Source organism: Myxocyprinus asiaticus, chromosome 10, assembly GCF_019703515.2.
Source record: "Myxocyprinus asiaticus isolate MX2 ecotype Aquarium Trade chromosome 10, UBuf_Myxa_2, whole genome shotgun sequence".
Taxonomy (NCBI): Eukaryota; Metazoa; Chordata; class Actinopteri; order Cypriniformes; family Catostomidae; genus Myxocyprinus; species Myxocyprinus asiaticus.
Window position 1 is genome coordinate 38838503 of NC_059353.1, and position 19504 is coordinate 38858006.

General features: G+C 39.3%; 1 protein-coding gene across 1 annotated transcript in view; it reads left to right on the forward strand.

Annotated features, from left to right (window-relative positions):
* Positions 1-19261, forward strand: part of LOC127446935 (KAT8 regulatory NSL complex subunit 1-like protein) — a 40077-nt gene extending 20816 nt beyond the window's left edge. Inside the window, exons 7-15 of the mRNA XM_051708280.1 lie at positions 4228-4360; positions 5407-5544; positions 13771-13914; positions 13999-14114; positions 14247-14365; positions 15265-15328; positions 15452-15564; positions 15670-15805; positions 18341-19261. Of these exons, the coding sequence (XP_051564240.1) occupies positions 4228-4360; positions 5407-5544; positions 13771-13914; positions 13999-14114; positions 14247-14365; positions 15265-15328; positions 15452-15564; positions 15670-15805; positions 18341-18406 (1029 nt within the window). The 3' untranslated portion in view covers positions 18407-19261. The remainder of the gene's footprint in view (positions 1-4227; positions 4361-5406; positions 5545-13770; positions 13915-13998; positions 14115-14246; positions 14366-15264; positions 15329-15451; positions 15565-15669; positions 15806-18340) is intronic.
* Positions 19262-19504: the final 243 nt, after the last annotated feature.

Here is a 19504-nt window from a genome sequence, read left to right on the forward strand (position 1 = left end):
TCATAGCTGAACCAAACCAGACAGTTATTGAAATGCAGAGGACAGACTCAATGACTGCTGAGTAGAACTGTATCAGCAGCGCCTATGGCAGGTTGAACTTCCTCACCTGGCAAAGGAAGTACAACCTCTGCTGGGCCTTTTTCACAATGGAGTCAATGTGGGTCTCCCACTTCAGGTCCTGTGAGATGGTAGTCCCCAGGAACTTGAATGACTCCACTGCTGCCACAGTGCTGTTTAGAATGGTGAGCGGGGTCAGTGTTGGGGTGTTTCTTCTAAAGTACACTGTAATGAGCGTGTTGAGCTCCAGGTTGTATTGACTGCACCAGTGAGCCAGCCGTTCAGCCTCCCTTCTGTATACAGACTCATCGTCATCTTGTATGAGGCCGATGAAAGTGGTGTCATCTGCAAACTTCAGGAGCTTGACAGAGGGGTCCTTGGTGGTGCAGTCATTGGTATACAGAGAGAAGAGTAGTGGGGAGAGCACACATCCCTGGGGGTCACCAGTGCTGATCGTACATGTGCTGGAAGTGAATTTCTCCTGTCTCACTAGCTGCTGCCTGTCCGTCAGAAAGCTGGTGATCCACTGACAGATAGACATGGGAAAAGAGAGTTGGAGTAAATTAGTCTAGAGAATAGCTGGGATGATGGTGTTGAAAGCCGAACTGTAGTCCACTAAAAGGATCCTTGCATATGTCCCTGGCCTGTCGAGATGTTGCAGAATATGATGCAATCCCATGTTGACTGCATCATCCACAGACCTGTTTGCTTAATAAGCAAATTGAAGGGGATCTAGAAAGGGTCCAGTGATGTCCTTCAGGTGGGCCAACACCAGTCTCTCAAATGACTTCATAACCACAGATGTCAGACTGTTCCAGTGATCTGCTGAATATCTGTGTGAAGATGGGGGCCAGCTGGTCAGCACAGGATTTTAGACAAGTAGGTGAAACACCATCTGGGCCCTGTGTTTTCCTTGTCTTTTGTTTCCGGAAGTACGGTACACCAACTCTACATAAATCTTAATTGCAGATTGAGTAGCAGGAGGGGGGAGGAGGGGGGTTGCAGGAGGTGTTTATGTTTGTGTGAAGTGAAGGTCAGAGTGGGTGTGGGGTGTGAGACTGGGCCTTTGAAATCTAGAGGAAAACACATTCAAGTTGTCAGCCTGTTGATGGTTCCCTACAGTGTTGGGGGATGGTGTCTTGAAGTTAGTAAAGTCTTTCAGGCCTCTCCACACTGATGCAGTGTTGTTTGCTGAAAACTTGTTTTTCAGCTTATCAGAATAGCTTCTTTTAGCCACTCTGATCTCCTTATTCTGTGTGTTCATGGCCTGATTTTACAAGATTTATCCCCACTTCTTTAAGCATCAATAAGTCCTAGTAGGAATGCACATATCTTCATAGAAACTGATATATGATGTCACAGTGTCTTTGAGCTCATCCAGATTGGTGTCTGCAGCCTCAAATACACTCCAATCAGTGCAGTCAAAGCAGGCTTGTAGTTTCAGCTCTGCTTCATTGGTTCATCTCTTTACAGTCTTTACTACAGGTTTAGCTGATTTTAGATTCTGCCTGTAGGTTGGAATAAGATGAACCAGACAGTGATCAGAGAGTCCCAAAGCTGCTTGAGTGACAGAGCGATATGCATCCTTTATTGTTGTGTAGCAATGATCCAGTGTATTTCTGTCTCTGGTGGGGCATGTAATGTGCTGTCTGTATTTTGGCAGTTAACGGGTAAGGTTGGCTTTGTTAAAATCGCCAAGAATAATAATAAATGAGCCCGGGTATTGTTGTTCCGTGTCTGTTTTCTGATTAGCCAGCTGTTGCAGCGCTGCGTTCATGCACGCATGTGGAGGAATATAAACACTCACCAGAATAAACTAGGAAAACTCCCGAGGCGAGTAGAAAAGCTTTTAATTGATAAAGAGCGCTTCCAAAATAGGACAGCGCATCTTCTTTAACATTGTTACATTTGCACACCAACATTTGTTGAGGTAAAATCATGTTATACGCCTCTTGCTTTCCCCGTTAACTCCGCAGTGCGATCCGCTCTAAACAGCTGAAATCCCAGCAGATGTAACGCGCTGTCCATTTGGCTTCTGTGAAGCACAAGGCAGCAGAGTTTGAAAAGTAAACATAAATGCAGTAAACATAAATTGCATTATATTTTGTCATTATGTGAAGATTCGCTGCCCAACTCAATGAAAGAATGTGCACAACGCACGTCTGTCTTCCTTCAGGTTACCATAGTAATCTTAGTAAGCACGCAGCAGTTTTTTTAGTGACTGTCTGAACCGTCTATTTTCAAATCACAGTTGGCTTAACAGGAGACGCCATAACCATCGCGTTTTTATTATGCGTGTTAAGTTGAAGTTCAGTTTTGAAGATGCTGCATTCTTTTCCATTTAGCTGCGTTCTAACTGTTTGAAACACTCACCTGCTGTATATGCACTGCTTAAGCACATTGAGTCCACTGCCACACGCCTGGTGTGTGTGTGTGTCTCACCAAGTGTTCGCTCCTTTGGGGAAAGCCGCAATGCTCCGTATTGTTGTTGCTGTGATGATTCATGAAGCGTTCCATTCAACTCGGAGAGTTGGAATTTCCACCTTTCAACTGGGGAAAGTGCAACAGAATGACACATTATGTCGGACTTCTAACTTGGAAACTCGTGTGGAATCTGCCCGATTCCAGCCTTGCTGAAGCACCCCCAGATCATCATCGATCCTCCACCAAATTTCACAGTGGGTGCGAGACACTGTGGCTTTTAGGCCTCTCCAGGTCTCCGTCTAACCATTAGATGACCAGGTGGAGGATCGGTGATGATCTGGGGGTGCTTCAGCAAGGCTGGAATCGGGAAGATTCATCTTTGTGAAGGACGCATGAATCAAGCCACGTACAAGGTTATCCTGGTAGAAAACTTGCTTCCTTCTGCTCTGACAATGTTCCCCAACTCTGAAGACTGTTTTTTCCAGCAGGACTATGCTCCAAGCCACACAGCCAGGTCAATCACGATGTGGATAGAGGACCACCGGATCAAGACCCTGTCATGGCCAGCCCAATCTCCAGACCTTAACCCCATTGAAAACCTCTGGAATGCAATCAAGAGGAAGATGGATGGCCGCAAGCCATCAAACAAAGCAGATCTGCTTGAATTTTTGTGCCAGCAGTGGCATAAAGTCACCCAACAGCAATATGAAAGACTGGTAGAGAGCATGCCAAGACGCATGAAAGCTGTGATTGAAAATCAGGGTTATTATACCAAATATTGATTTCTGAACTTTTTCTAAAACATTAGCATCGTGTTGTTTAAAAATGAATATGAACTTGTTTTCTTGCATTATTCGAGGTCTGAAAACACTGCATCTTTTTTGTTATTTTGGTCAGTTGTCATTTTCTGCAAATAAATGCTCTAAGTGACAATATTTTTATTTGGAATTTGGGAGAAATGTCAGTACTTTATAGAATAAAACAAAAATGTTCATTTTACTCAAACACATACCTATAAATAGTAATTCCAGAGAAACTGATAATTTTGCAGTGGTCTCTTAATTTTTTCCAGAGCTATATATTCATTTTTAATGACAATTTGGGGGGAAATGTGTAAATGTCATGAAAATAATGTCACAATGTAAAAAAATATGGCCCTAAAAATATGCTTAATTTTCTTTAGGCAAATAAAATATTGTTTCTTTCGATATTGATAGGAAAATAAGAAATTTTCTTGACAGGTTTTGTGAGAATTGCCCACATGTGAGTAAATTATTCCTTTTTGGAAGAATCAATCTTTTAATAAAGCTATTTGGTGTTATATGCATATGTGCCAGCCCTTCTCACATTGTACCATTTCTCATACCATATTCTGCGTCCTTTTTCCAGCCGGTGACTGGTGCACTTCCGTAAACCTTGTGTTTAAAACTTACTTGATTGCTGTCTGATTTTAGCTACCATCATTTTTATGCATTATTTATGTTATAATGCTTTCCCCAGAGCACAGTTTGTCATAGATTTGGCCTCATTAACTTAGTTTGATTATGTTTACATCTCTTTACTATATTAATGCTTAGTTGGACACATCAGCACATGGCCATTTAGATGCGAATTAAACCATTAGCATTAGGAAGACACAAGTGTTTAGTGATTGTGCTCCCCAGGATTTAAACTCTAGCCATCTACCCATAACTTTCCATGCCCTGGTTTTGCACACACCCTATCCTTTTTTCTCTCTCTCCATAGGAACTTGAGTCTTCCCCTGGTCTCTGTCCCAGTTTTTCATCCAGTGACCCTGCAACTGTATGCACAGACCCTGCATGTCCCCACAGAAAAGAAAGAACAGCTGACAAAGTGCATCCTGTCCTCTCGCTGTCAGGTAGAAAGAGAAAGAGTGGCTCTGTTCCAAAACCTAAAAGCTGCTTAGCTGTCTACTGCCTACAGAAGCTGAAATGAAACACCCTAACTTAAAGGGAAGTTTATAAGTGAGTGCCATAGCTAGACATAGGCAGCAAGTATGTGTGTCATACAAATTGCATTCCTCACACGAATTGCATGGGAGAGTTAAATAAAAAATGTTTTAAACAGTTATCTGTTAGCATGTTGCTAAGCTAATGAAGCAATACTCTTATAAGCATATAAGTACATAGCACACACAAATATTGGGTAATTGCATATGTTTTTTTATTTTCTTATTTCATTATTTCAATTTTATTAATACTTTTTTGTGTTCAGTTCATTACATTTATAATTGACATTTCACTTACTTTGCTGCCATGCTGGTATGTTATGTATTTTGTGATTGTCTTCTTGCAATGATGAATTTTCATGCTGGCAGGGATCTTTTAAGACAGCATAATCATGCCTCCTACCATTTTGAACAGCCTTCGTGTTGGGAACAAACGTTATGATGCCATACATTCTGCCTGTGTATGCAGCTCACTAGATATTGATAAAGAGCCTGTTTGTCTTGGGTACTAGAAGTACAAATTCTTGCTGTGGTAACTGATGTTATGATCTTAATTGTGTTGTAATGTTTATTACTACAGCACTCCATTAATCTCTGTGCATTAGCCTGCATTAGTCTTCTCAATTGAATCAGTATAATCTCATATCAGTCTATCATCATCATGTCAAAATTGTGCTGTTCACTGCAGTTTTGCTGATTCGCATAGAGTAGGCCAATAAAATTAGCCTTGGTTGTCAGTGTAAAACCTAAGCATTAAAATCATAATTCACTCAAAAAATGTAAATTCTCTCATCATTTACTCACCCTCATGCGATCCCAGATGTGTATGACTTTCTTTATCAGACTCGTATCCATCACCACATTGTTTAAGTCTATACTAACATTGTTTTCCTTTTGTGTGTCTTATGTAAGTAGTACAGTAGGTTTGACTGTGGCTTTTCTGCTCTGTCCCTCAGAGACCCCATTGTCCCTCCATCTGCAAAAAGCTCTGTATGGTGACAACTTGCTCCAGCAATCTCACTTCCTGAAGAGTGAACTCTCCAGTCCCCACCACTGTCTCAGCTCTGGAGGCAGAGTTTCTCGTTCTTTATTCCGTAAGAATCAGATTATGACATTTCATTATGTATGTATGCATGCTTTGTATACATTTGTTTAAATGTGTCCAGCCTGAGGAGGGCTTCTCCTGATGAGTCTTGGTTCCTCCTAATGTTTCTAACTCTCTTCATCATCTTCCTAAAAATCTTGGGAAATTTTGCCCTCCATTATCTTATTTGGGTTGCTCAATATGGGTTTGCTTCCGAACAATATGGAATATCTGTTCCAACACCTAGTGAGAAAGCTGGACAGCATTAATGTTTACTTAAAATGCTACCTACTGTATATAGGCAGTTTACTAGGTTTTGGAACAAATCCACTGTATTTTGAAAAGCACTATATAAATTAATTGAAATTTAAAATACCTGATTCATGAAAAAAAAAATAAATGAAAAAAAAAGTTACAGAATCAGTTTGCTTTCTCTTCCCTGCTGAAAAGATTAACATAGCTGTTTGCCAGCATATGCATGTTTTTTTGGATGCTGGTCTCCATCATGGGACAATGGGGTGCTTGTGGATATTCATGCTGGTCTAAGCTGGTCTTTTCATTATAACCCAGGCTTAAACTTCTTTTTGTGATCCAAAAGCTGCCTTTTCACTGTGTAACGAACTGGCCATGGAGACGGTGTTAGGATCCATGTGCAGGAAGTTTATTAAAAGAGCCACAAGCAAAAAATCCAAAACAGCAGGCAGAGAGATGTAGTCGTAAAGCAGGCAGATTAATCCAATAAACCAAACAGACAGTCCAACCAGGCAAACAAAACAAAGGGTAATCCAAAAAGCAGTAAATCCAGAAAAACAGGCAATGTCATAACATGAATCAAGAAACAACGGCAATGGAAAAACGCTCGGTAAGACAAGGTAAACTGGCAATACTTCGCAACGTGTTCAGTGAAGCACATGGCTTATAAAGCTACAAACAGGAAGTGAGAATACAAACAGGAAGTGCCACTAAAACTCAGGTGATGGCTCCTTCTGTTGGAGGGATGAACTGTTCATGGGCTGAGGTATTACAGATTCCCCCCCTCTAGGATCAGTCTGGATGATCACGGTGGAAGTCCCTGATGAGTGAGGGATCCAAAATGTCTGAGGCTGCTACCCAGGATCTCTCTTCAGGACTGTATCCCTCCCAGTCCACAAGGTAATGTAGTCGATTAGCCCTCCTTCGGGAATCTAGGATCTCCCGGATGAGATAGGCAGGGGATCCATCGATCTCCAATGGTGGAGGTGGTGTTGATTCAGTGGTTACAGGTTCCAGTGCAGGGTGTGCAGGTTCCAGGAGGGATACACGGAAGGAAGGAGAGATACAATAATCAGCAGGAAGCTCTAGTCTATAGGTCACCGGGTTGATTTGTCTTTGTATCTTAAAGGGACCTACGTACCTTGGACTGAGATTCCTGCTAGGTAGCCTCAGACGTAGATCCCTCATAGAAAGCCATACCATCTGGCCAGGCTGGTAATTAGGGTGGGGACGCCTCTGGCGGTCGGCCTAAATCTTCAGACTCCTGATGGCTCGCTGAAGCAGGACATGGGTGCTGTCCCACACCCTCTCACTCCTCCTAATCCAGTCGTCCACCACCGGCACCTCTGATGGTTCTCCAGACCAAGGGAACAGTGGTGGTTGATAACCCAGAACACACTGGAAAGGGGTTAGTCCTGTGGATGAATGTGTGAGGGAGTTCTGAGCGTACTCAGCCCATGGCAGGAAAGTGCTCCAATGGTGCTGTTCACGACTACAATAGGAGCGTAAGTAGCATCCAATTTCTTGGTTTACTCTCTCCACTTGACCGTTAGCCTGAGGGTGATAGCCAGAGGTTAAACTGACATTGATATTTAAATGTCAAAAGGCCTTCCATACCCGTGATGTGAACTGTGGTCCCCGGTCTGTGACAATGTCGTCTGGGAGTCCATACACCCTGAAAACCTGGTTGAACAGGGCCTCTGCAGTCTCCATGGCTGTGGGTAGACCTTTTATGGGGATCAGACGACATGATTTCAAAAAACGATCAACAATGACACAGATGGGGCAGTGAAACCATTGGAATTAGGGATTACAACGATGCTGTAGTTCCTTGTGAATTGCCTGTAAAAGTTTGCAAACCCAAGAAATCGTTGTAGTTCCTTGATGGTTGTGGGGGCTGGCCACTCAGTGACTGCCTTGATTTGGACTTATCCATCTCTACTCCTTTGGGGCTGATGTTATATCCTAAGAAGGTTGTGGTGGTGGTGTGAAACGCACATTTTTCTGCTTTCACATATGGTGGAGTAGAAGGTTGAACACTGTCTTGACTTGTTGAATATGTTCATCCCTGGTCTTCGAGAAAACAAGGATGTCATCAATGTAAACTATTACACAGCTGTTGAGAAGGTCTCTGAAGATTTCATTGACAAATGACTGGAAAACTGAAGGTGCATTGGCAAGGCCATAGGGCATGACCAAGTACTCATTGTGCCCCCTAGTGGTAATAAATGCAGTCTTCCACTCATCCCCTTCTTTGATACGGACCAAGTTGTAGGCACTTCTGAGATCCAGCTTAGTAAAAATCTTGGCTTCTCTTAGTTGTTCTAAGGCAGATGGGACTAATGGCAGGGGATATTGGTATTTAACTGTGATGGCATTCAGACCCCTGTAGTATATACATGGCCGGAGTCCACCATCCTTCTTTTCCACAAAGAAAAGTCCAGCTGCAGCTGGTGACGTAGAGGGATGGATGAAGCCTGATGCTAGTGCCTCCTCGATTTAATCCTCCATAGCCTGCGTTTCAGGGAGGGATAGAGGGTAAGCCTTGCTTCTAGGGGGAGAAGAATTGGGTAGCAAGTCTATGGCACAGTCCCAAGGTCTGTGGGGTGGTAATTGGGTGGCGTTGTCTTTGCTAAATACCTCTGTGAGTTCAGAATATTCCTTGGGGATGTGAGCATGGATGTTAGTCTGGGGGCTCTCCACACTCGTGGTCAGGCATGGTACTATTAACTCGGTGGTTAGATAATGCTCTTGACAGAATGGAGACCAATGCAGCAATTCCCCTTTTCTCCAGGAGATCAGTGGATCATGGACTGATAGCCATGGATATCCTAGTATAATGGGGTGGCGAGGAGATGTGATGACAGAGTGTTAAGGTTTCGACATGGAAAATTCCTAATTGAATCTGGATAGGTATGGGTTTATGGGTTATCTGCCCCGTGCCTATGGGTGCATTATCTACTGCAGTGATTCGGATGGGAGGATTACATGGTATTGTAGGGATATTGAATTTGGTAACTATCTTATGATCAATGAGGTTCAATGCAGCTCCTGAATCCACTAGCGCTGTAACACATGATTGGTTTTCTTCAATAAAAATGGTCACAGGAAGAGTACAATTCTGACTGGAAACTGAATCAAATGTGATGCTCACCCTTAGAGAAGATCCAGCTGAGGCTTTGGCTCTATGTGGGCATGTGTTACAATGATGTCCTGGTTGGCCACAGTAGAAACATAACCCCTCATCTCGTCTGTGCTGGCGTTCTTCCTCGGGCACCCTCGCATGCCCGATTTGCATGGGTTCATTCGATTCGGCTGATGAAGTAACAGAAGATGAGGTAGTGGCAGAGAAATGCTTGAGTGCACTGGATCGTGGCTGATTGCGCATGAGTCAATTTTAATGGTCAAGGTAATGTACTCAGGCAAAGTTAATGATTCATCCTTGCATGCCAGCTCAGCTTGCACTGTGGGATCTAAACCTTCTCTGAATACTGATTTGAGAGCAATATCGTTCCAACCGCTCTGCGCTGCTAAAGTACGAAATTGTACTGCATAATCAGCTGCACATAATTTCCCCTGGCGTAGATGCAATAACTGCACAGAAATGTCTCTTCCCCCTGCAGGGTATTCAAAAACTTCCTTAATCTGTTGTGAGAAATACGTGAAGGACTTGCGAATTTGTTCATCATTATCCCAAACTGCCGAGGCCCACTCTAATGCTTTTCCGGAAAGCAAACTCATTATTAAAGCACATTTAGCTGTCTCTTGATTAAAAGGAGTCGGGTTGGTGAGTGAAATATATACTGAACATTGCCTCAGAAATCCCTTGCATTTGTCAGCAGATCCATCTTTTCCAACTTTTCAGGCAGCGCCAGTCTTACCATGTCGGGGCGTGGGGAAGGCATCGACTGGATATAGCGTGTCAAATGTTCATTAGCAGCTCGAAGATTCACAAGTTGTTCTTGAAATCCCTGTAGTACATCACTTTGATAAGCAATCGTGGCTCTGAGCTGTGAAACTTCCACTGGATCCATGTTAGGCGAAGTATTCTGTGACGAACTGGCCATGGAGACGGTGTTAGGATCCATGTGCAGGAAGCTTATTAAAAGAGACACAAACAAACAATCCAAAACAGCAGGCAGAGATGTAGTCGTAAAGCAGGCAGATTAATCCAGTAAACCAAATAGACAGTCCAACCAGGCAAACAAAACAAAGGGTAATCAAAAAAGCAGTAAATCCAGAAAAACAGGCAATGGTCATAACATGAATCAAGAAGCAATGGAAATGGAAAACCTCTCGGTAAAACAGGATAAACTGGCAATACTTTGCAACGTTGTCAGTGAAGCACATGGCTTATAAAGCTACAAACAGGAAGTGAGAATACAAACAGGAAGTGCCACTGAAACTCAGGTGACTGCTCCCTCTGGTGGAGGGATGAACTGTTCATGGGCTGAGGTATTACACACTGCATCCTTCAAATTTACGGATCCAATTTGAGACACTTTGGACACATTGAAATATTTCAACTCGTGCGACTAGATGGCATGCGACTGAGCGAACGGATGTAATGTATTAATTTAAAATTATGAGCGTGAAGTGAGAAATATCAATGTTTTTTATCCTAAACATAAAAATTTTAAATGCCTGCTACTTTGGCAGACTGGATGGTTATGAATGTAGAAATAAGAAATTATCATTCACGTTGCAAATATATACATAACAAAAGTCTTTTGTAATTTAATTTGTGATTAAATATGTACATGTGTACATTTATTTCTGCACATAACCTTCATATTTAAATCACATCTATGAATTTCTACTTCCTATTTGCAAAATTTGTTATTTTTTGTTGTTGTTCTTACTTATCATAATAATAACAAGAAAAACAGTAATAACAATAATAACCAGACATGATGCGATAAGATTCCAACGACAAGCAATTTGTCTGTCTAAACTGAATGCGAAAATGCTGTGTGACCACTGCTGGGTAGTAACAGATTACATGTAACCTGGATTAAGTATATCAGATTAATATAATCAGATTAATTTTGTAATCAGATTACAAAAATCTAGTACTTGTAATTAGATTAAATTATATTTTTAAATACTCGGAACGAGATTGCTGTTAATTATTTCTGGATTACATGAATACATATTCATTGAGCAAAGGCAGTAAATTGCACATACTGACCTGATACTAGACACCAGCCATAATAACACTGAAGATGGAGTGGTAATCCACACATAAATGCTGAACCGATTGCATAAGTGCGGTAAAGTTAGTATTACTTTTACTTTTAGTTGTCGCAAATTGTTTTGTATTCTTCTTGTACTGTACATGAATATGCTTTTGCTTTTGTGACAACTTTTTTTTAACGTTAATTCACAGATATTACCACACATGAATGGCGTTTGTAATGCCAAAATTGCCGGAGTAAGAACATTTTAAGTGCCTTTTTATTGCACTCAGAAACAGACAAATAGTGAGTAAAATTCACACAAACAAAATTATATCAATTTCCATATTTTGATACATTAAGTAAGTTTCCTTTATTGCATTTAAGCAACATTATGTCAAAATGGCACAAGCTTATCCTACTTCAATGCATGTGACATCAAATAAACAAGAATTAGGTCAGATGTAATTCTAAAGTTATCCAAAAGCAATCAAATTATATTACTTAAAAAATATAATCCATGAGATTACATTACTGACTACAATTTTAGTCATGTAATTTGTAATCAGTACCAGATTACAATTCTGAAGTAATCTACCCAGCACTGTGTGTGTTGCAGCACAATTACAGTCAATCAGAATATATTTGATATTTAGTATACAGTTTTGAGGAATGGGATTTTGGACCAATGAGAGTTCACAGTAGGCAGGGCTACTCAGAGCGTAGCAGGGCCTGCCCATCCTACAGGCAATACAGGCGACCGCCTGGGTCCCCGACCTGTCTGACTGGGTCCCGTGAACATGTACAAAGCATATGAACAAGTCTTAGAATTTAAAACATTGATGACTTTTAATTTGAAACGCTCCACAGTCCAATAGTTTCCAGAGCGCTTGTATGCTGGATAAAGTGCAACGCGTGTGGACCTGATCATTTAACATACAAATCACAATGACGGTGAAAACTAAAAACATCATATTACGTATAAAATGAGCTTTGAATAATCACAAAAAGACAAATAAATGAAAGTGACAAATAAAATTACAGCAATGTATCTAAAATTGGCAAGAAGTAAAGCACTACACACTAATCTGCATAATTTATTACAAACGCAAATCATTGCTGGAACTACAGTGCGGCTTCTTTTCACAGTATTATTAGACCGGAAGGAATTCAGACACTGCCGATATAAAGATGCAAAAAAAAAAAAAAAACTCAGAGTGAAAATATGAGCAATTAATCTGGAAAATAACCAAACCATCCTATCTGCAAAGATGTCAGCTCTCTAAGAGGTATGTGCGTTTTCTTTACATTTGTTTACAAATATATATTTCGAGGTGTTGTGTTAATAGGCCCTATTTAAAATATGTAATTTTATTTATAAATAATTATATATTATACATTGCTGTAGTTACCTTATTTTCCCTGATGTTTTAACTATTATACATTTTTGCACACATTCTGGCCAACTTTTTGTTTTCATTGATTTTATAGCTCAAATAAACATTTCAAGCATTTTCAGCAGAATTTCAAGCATTGTCAGCAGTGTCCTATACAATTAAAACTATCAAAGACTATTTTAAACAGCATTTTCTTGTTTAGTTTAACATTAACGGATAACACTTATGGTTGTATTTGTTAACATGAACTAATAATGAACAATACTTAATCTTATTTAATGTTAAATTCTACATATACTAGTCCATTTTTAACATTAGTTAATACAATATGAACTAACATGAAAAAACAATAAACAATTGTATTTTTATAAATTGACATTAGCCAAGATTAATAAATGCTGGAAAATTGTATTATACATTGTTAATGATACCTAATGCAAACCTTATTGTAAAATGTTACCCAGAAATTATCATACTTGCAGTTTCCATGACCTCATATTTGTACTTCTTGAAAAAAAGTCGAAAGGTGAACAAAATAAGACGATAAAATTGTGACTTGTCATAGCACCTAAAATACACATATTCCTTTATGCATGCATGTACATTTTAACCTAACATCTTCATGTTGGTAAAAAAAGCTATTGGAACATGTTATTTGTCATCTACCAAGCTATATACAGTATAGTGCTTCTTTTTTAGTGGGTTCTATTAAAATAATAATCTGCTCATCATGTTTGCAGTGGTTCTATGGATGTTTTAAAGTTATGACAATTTCATAATTTCACCTAGGGCCCCACAAGCCCACAGGCCGGCCCTGGAGTGTAGGCACAAAACTAGAAACTGAGCGATCGACAAAATGCCCTATTGCTCGTCACAGTATCTTTTACATGTTAATACGTTTTTGTCTTAACCAGATGCTATTGCTTGTCACTTTATCGTGTCGTATCTGGTGTAACAGTAGGATGGTTTACCCTTTTTAGTATTTGGATCAGATCTGAAGGTGATATCAGTAGCTTAATGATCTAGCACTCCTCTCTACTGGTTATTGGGGGTGGGGGGGGCTAATGATCCTGAAACAGCAACCTATTCTTACTAGAGAGAGATTGTCAGAGTGAGCGAGTCATTGGACTGGGATTGAATTGCGGAACAGGTTTCTAAAGTAAAAGCACACCTCATGCTGTCCAGTTGATTTTCTGTCAGTGCTTTGCAGCCCCTCTGGAGTCAGTGACCGGACTAAACCCCCACATTTCACACCAAAATCAAAAGAAAAACAAGAAGAAATTAGATTTTGCATAGAGAGAATAAAGCCTTTCATGACAGTTCAAACTTGATGTTTTACTTTTTATGTTCTTTTTTATATGCATGTTATGATGAGTAGGGATATGTCCTTTTGGGAATGTTCCGTTACAGATTGCAATCACCGTCTGAAAAACTGCAGGCAGAGGAGTCACAGGAGGGAGAGAACACCCATACGATGGCCATGTACCCGTCGGGTCCACCACGGGGAAGGCAGGAGGAGGCAGCACTGCTCTGAGAGGCCAATGAGTATATGTGGTAGACACTTGGTTCTCCTAATTAATTTGTGGCCAAAAACACTGACTCTGAGATTGCTAAGGTAATAATACTCCTTTGTTTTAGACATGTATGGATCAGATGTTATGGCCCAGTCTGATCTGGTCTCCCAAAATTATGATAGCCTAATGGAAGATATGCCCATCGCTTATGATACACCCACACAACAGAGAAACGCACAGGTCTTCCCTCTACCCCAACCTCATGATAAATATTGTTACCCTAAAGTTTGTTACCCTGAAGAGAATATGATTCACTTATCTAGGTATAGGTTACCTTCTTTAATAACTTTCTAATTTCTCTCTTTTTTTTAGTTTTCATTGCGCAGAAGAAATGGCGAGAGTATTTTCAGCGTTGATGATGACATTCCTGTGTCTCTGGTCGCCTCTGTGAGAATGGAAAGACTTTTGTATAAGGATATTTTGACACCCAGGTATTAAATATTTAATGTCCATTAAGTTCCAAATAAAAAGAAAACATAATCAAATTTAAAGGATGAGATTTGTAAAGTTTTCAGTTCTTTGACTTAAAAAAAAAAAAAAGGCATTATCACAGGGTCTTTTAATATATAAACCATTTTTGTTGAATTTCCTTAAAAAAATAAAAAATAATAATAAATAAATAAAAAAAAAACACCTGTGTTGTGATACAATTACTGTGATATAAAATTACTCACACTGTGCCCAGACTACTTCTGGGTACTTTAATAATTATGTTGGCACATGAAGTTGTGAATTAAGTAGTGTTTGAAATATTTCTCTTCTATATACACTATATGGCCAAAAGTTTGTGGACACCATATGTGCTTGATGAACATTTGATTTCAAAACCTTAGGCATCAATTTCCCCCTTTGCTGTAATAACAGCTTCCACTCTTTTGGGAAGGCTTTCCACTATACTGTATGTAGTAACATGGCTGCAGGGATTTGCTCTCATTCAGACACAAGGCTATCAGTGAGGTCCGGAACTGATGTTGTTCGATGGGGCCTGACTTACAGTTGCTGTTCCAGTTCACCCCAAAAGTGATCAGTGGGGTTCAGGTCTGGGCTTTGTGCAGGCCAGTCAATTTCTTCCACGCCAGACACAGTAAACTATTTCTTTATGGACCTCACTTTGTTCACAGGGGCATTGTCATACTGGAACAGAAAAGGGCTATCCCCAAACAGCTGCCACAAATTTGGAAGCACACAAAGCCCAAGCCATTACATAAAGAAACATTACGATTTTTCTTTACTGGATTTAATGGAGTAACCAAATTCGTAAATTAGAAGGGGGTGTCCACAAACTTTTGGCCATATAGTGTATGTCTTCTGTTCTCTTTCTTCCCCTCAGCTGGAGAAATGTGGATATTCCAGCTTTATTGAAGAGAGAAGAAGATGAGCAGGAGGAAAGAGAGGTTAATTTGCTAGTTTATTTCCATGTAGTTTTAAACTTTGGTCTTAAACATGGCGAAAGCCAGAATAGCTGTGCTCTGGAGTCTGGAGTGATGTCTTTATGGAGCTTTCTTTATCTCATTCAGTCAGAAGCAATAGCAGATGAGGATTTCTCTCAGAGACACCAGCGTTATGAGCACAGAGAGAAATTCTGCTGGTCCTACTGTGATCAGAGCAGGAGACACAGCAACAGAATCAGGTCTATGTGTGTTTATGTGTGTATTTGGGATTATGGTGTGACTCAAGGCATTTATGCTGACTGTATTGAAAATTTGCACTCTCTCTCTCTTTATCCTCTCAACAGGTCACCCATGAACACTAGTGTATCTGTAAGAGACCACCCTGCTTACTGTCACCCACCTGTACAGTCTCCTGTCCCCTCCACCTGGAACTCTAGTTCACCTGAAGACCATACAGAAGCCATTGTGGATGACAGAGAAGTAAATATGTCTAAATCGTGAATATTAGATCTATCTATCTATAGCCCCTTTCACACAGAGATCCTGGTATTAATCCTGGGAAAAGTCGTTCTGGGAACTGTTCTGGGACTGCAAAATTTGTTCATTCACACTGCAAGAGCTTTCCCATAATCTGTGCTCGCATTCACACACATCCCGGGACAATCGTAAAGACCAAAGTGACATCACTATATGACGTCTAATGTAAAGCGTCTCAAGTTTACTGATAACATAATCTTTTCTCTCGAGAAGCCCGCTCTTTCATCCTCTTGTAAACAAACACATTGCGTACGGTACCACTAATCTGACTGTTAATTGAATTGTCTGCGCAGATGCCGAGTATCTCCCTGGTCCCTGTATGAGATTTTCATGATAGCCAATTTTATTGATTTTATTCCGGCAGTCAGGCCTACTTTTATAGATAGCTCATAAAATAATTTTTGTTTTGTTCTATATTAATTGTTTCTGTGATATTGGCTGTTGTCTACCAACTGAAATGCCTCCCAAGAACAATAAAGATTGAAAGTGAAAGTAACCGTCAAAATAATAATAATAATAATACTAATAATAATTTCACGGTATTAAGGTGCATTGCAAAAACAAATAAAGAAACTAATAATTTAACACTAATTTAAAACTAATAATATGACACTGCACTGCAACAGTTAAGTTCGATTCATCATTCGATTCATTAATCGCGTTTGTAATTTAGTTTGATTCTAAACGGGCTAAAAATAAAGAAAACTAACTACACCGACATGGTAAAACTATACTTTTTTTCTTCAGACATTATCATTTATTACAATCAAAATGTATTATTTATGTGCCATTTATTTGTTGGTGTTTTTCTTTTTTTCTTTTCTCTTTTTTTGGGACTAGCACTGCCATTTCTTTCTGTATGTCTTAAGCACTTTTTAAACTTTACAAATAAAACATGTTAGTAATATACACATTGTATGCTAACTGTTGCGCTGTGATTAAGCATTGAGAAGCATTGAGAAGAACTAACCCTAACCCTCGATCAAGATTTCTACAAGCTGTAAAATTGAAAATAAAAGCAATTTTTGGATAAAAACAGATATGTATTATTTGGAACCTAATGTGTTGTAAAATAGCACTAAATTCATTTTCTGTATCGTTATGTTCTTGCCCTTTATAGGGTTAAGAAAATAAATGTATGAATAAACAGTTGGCCTGTCATAAGGTTGCAAGCGCTTTGGCAAGCTAAAAAGCTATTTTGAGTCATTTCAACTGGTAAAAGTGTATCTGGTTATGTTTCTTATGTAAGGGGGTCTTTAGCCTACCTACCGTATTTTCACTTAGCCTACATTCATCTTAGCAAATCCTGTGGAATGATGTTCACGGAGGTTGTTGGGGAGAGCGGGGCACAAACGAACACTTTTTTTTTTTTTTTTTTTGTAGTTTGTAAATGCAAAGTATTTTTCTTTTTTCACATTAATTTTACACATGTCGGGTACAAATATATGGTCTTGTTTTATGAATACAGAGTGTACTGTTTTCACCGTCTATCTGGAAAAAAGGAAAGTGAAATGTTACGGGGCACGTTGTAACAGGTGCTGGGCACATTATAACATGACCATATTACAGTGTAAAATCCCCCTCCAACAACTGTATCTGATCTTATTAAAATAAATAGAAGATAAACTAAAATATTATGGCAATAATAGTCGTTTATTAACTTTGTCACGTATAATATAATAGCAGTAATTTTGAAACTTGACAATGAATACACAACAAAGCCACATCTCACCCCTACTTCAGGTTTGGAGTGTTTCCTGCATGAGACGGCACTTTTTCTCACCACAATTTACAAACTGTGTAACCATCATTATTATTTTTAAATACCCAAAGTATTCCTACATCACGGACTTCAACTGCACCATACATGAGGGGGAAATAAAGTTCTGACTGCGCTCTGAATGAAAAATGAATATATTTTTTGTCATCAGGTTGGTGAAGCTGTAAATGTAGCCATGTTGTTTTTTTGTTTGTTTTTTTTTTACTAATATTTACAGTGGAAATGTTAAATTCTTTACTTGTATATTTAAAAAAAAATGAGAAAAAAATCCTGACTAACACAGTGCCGTGAAAGGTTTATGACAGCCGTATGTTTTTTAAACCACGGTAAACCGTGAAACTTTTTAATCTCTATTCTGCACAAAAACTTTCTCCTTCGCACGATAAATACGTCATCATTACGACACACACACTTCATGGTATCGGCTCTGCTTTTGTTCACACAGACATGTCCCAGGATTGACAATGTTACTAGGGTCTGATCCCGGGATAAAATTTTCGGGCATTCCGGCAATGGCTTGTGTTCACACAGAAGGCTCCCCGGCAATGCCTCCAATATCCCGGGATCAGAGCCCAGTGTGAATGAGGTCTGTCTGTCTGTCTGTCTGTCTATCCTTCTAATCCTTTCTGTCATCAATCTGTCTGTCTGTGCACTGAACTTTAAATCATTCGATTGTTTCCCTCTTGTGTTCCCTCTAGCCACTGTTGCCATGGAAGAGGCGTGTGTTCCCTCTAAGTGATGAAGATGAGGAAGCTCTGAGGTGATGAAGATAATGTTGTATCTGTGTTCAGTCTAACTTCTCTCTGCCTTTCACATCACTATCACTCCCTCTACTGGACACATTAGAAATATTTCAGTCATAATCATACTTGGGACATAATTGGAATCATATGAATAATCCTAGTAAGACTTTTCACACAACAACAGCTACAATGCACGATAACTACAATTAACATTGGAAGAGAGAAATAGAAAAAAAAAGAAAAAAGACTTTTTTAAGACAACTTAATTTAATAGATAGTAGACAGTTATGTAATGTAGAAAAACTAAATGCTTTCCTTGTTTTTTAATCAGTTTGACTGATTATTCAGTGCTGTTTACAGACTTCTCAAGCACCAAAGCACATCTTTTGGGATGGAACAGGAAATGACATCCATCATGGTGCCAGTCTCAGTTACATAAATAAATCGTTCATCATTTAAGCTGTTGTGGCACAGAGCAGTAAAACAAAGTTTTTTTAGTCCCTATTTTCAAAATGTGTCCAGTATCTCTCTGGAGTGTTTCCAAAAGCCTCTAATATTTTTTGTTTTAAAGATTTTAAACAGTGTTTGTATCATACTGTCATGGCAGTGTAATTTATTACTGGTTTAAATATCCGTAGCGGGTTCCCTAAGTGTATCAGTTTCATTACTTAATTCTGTAACCTATTTTTATGGTGTATTATTTATTTATGAATACAAGTACAGTGTGTTGTTCTGCAGAATTTCTGTCTTAGCAAGGGTGTAATCTACAGGCTTCACCCAGTTTAAAAGGATATGATAAATTATTTGGGATATTTGGTAACTATAAGAAAATATTTTGGAAAGATGTGTGAATTTGCCTGATTTTGCATTAAAGATATTTAGAATACTACACTTAGAAGTGTAAACTGTCTTTATTTATTATCTTTTGCTGAACAACTTAAAGCAGAGTTTCTCAAACTTTTTTTTAAACAAAGGACCCCTTTCACAACCCCCAAACTGTTCATGGATTCTGAATTCCTGGTGAAAAACTACTCTACCCACAATTCTGGAGCGATATCCACCAATAAGGGAGTGGCTCAATAAACTTTGCAGTCACATTCTTAAAAGCCCCAAAACACC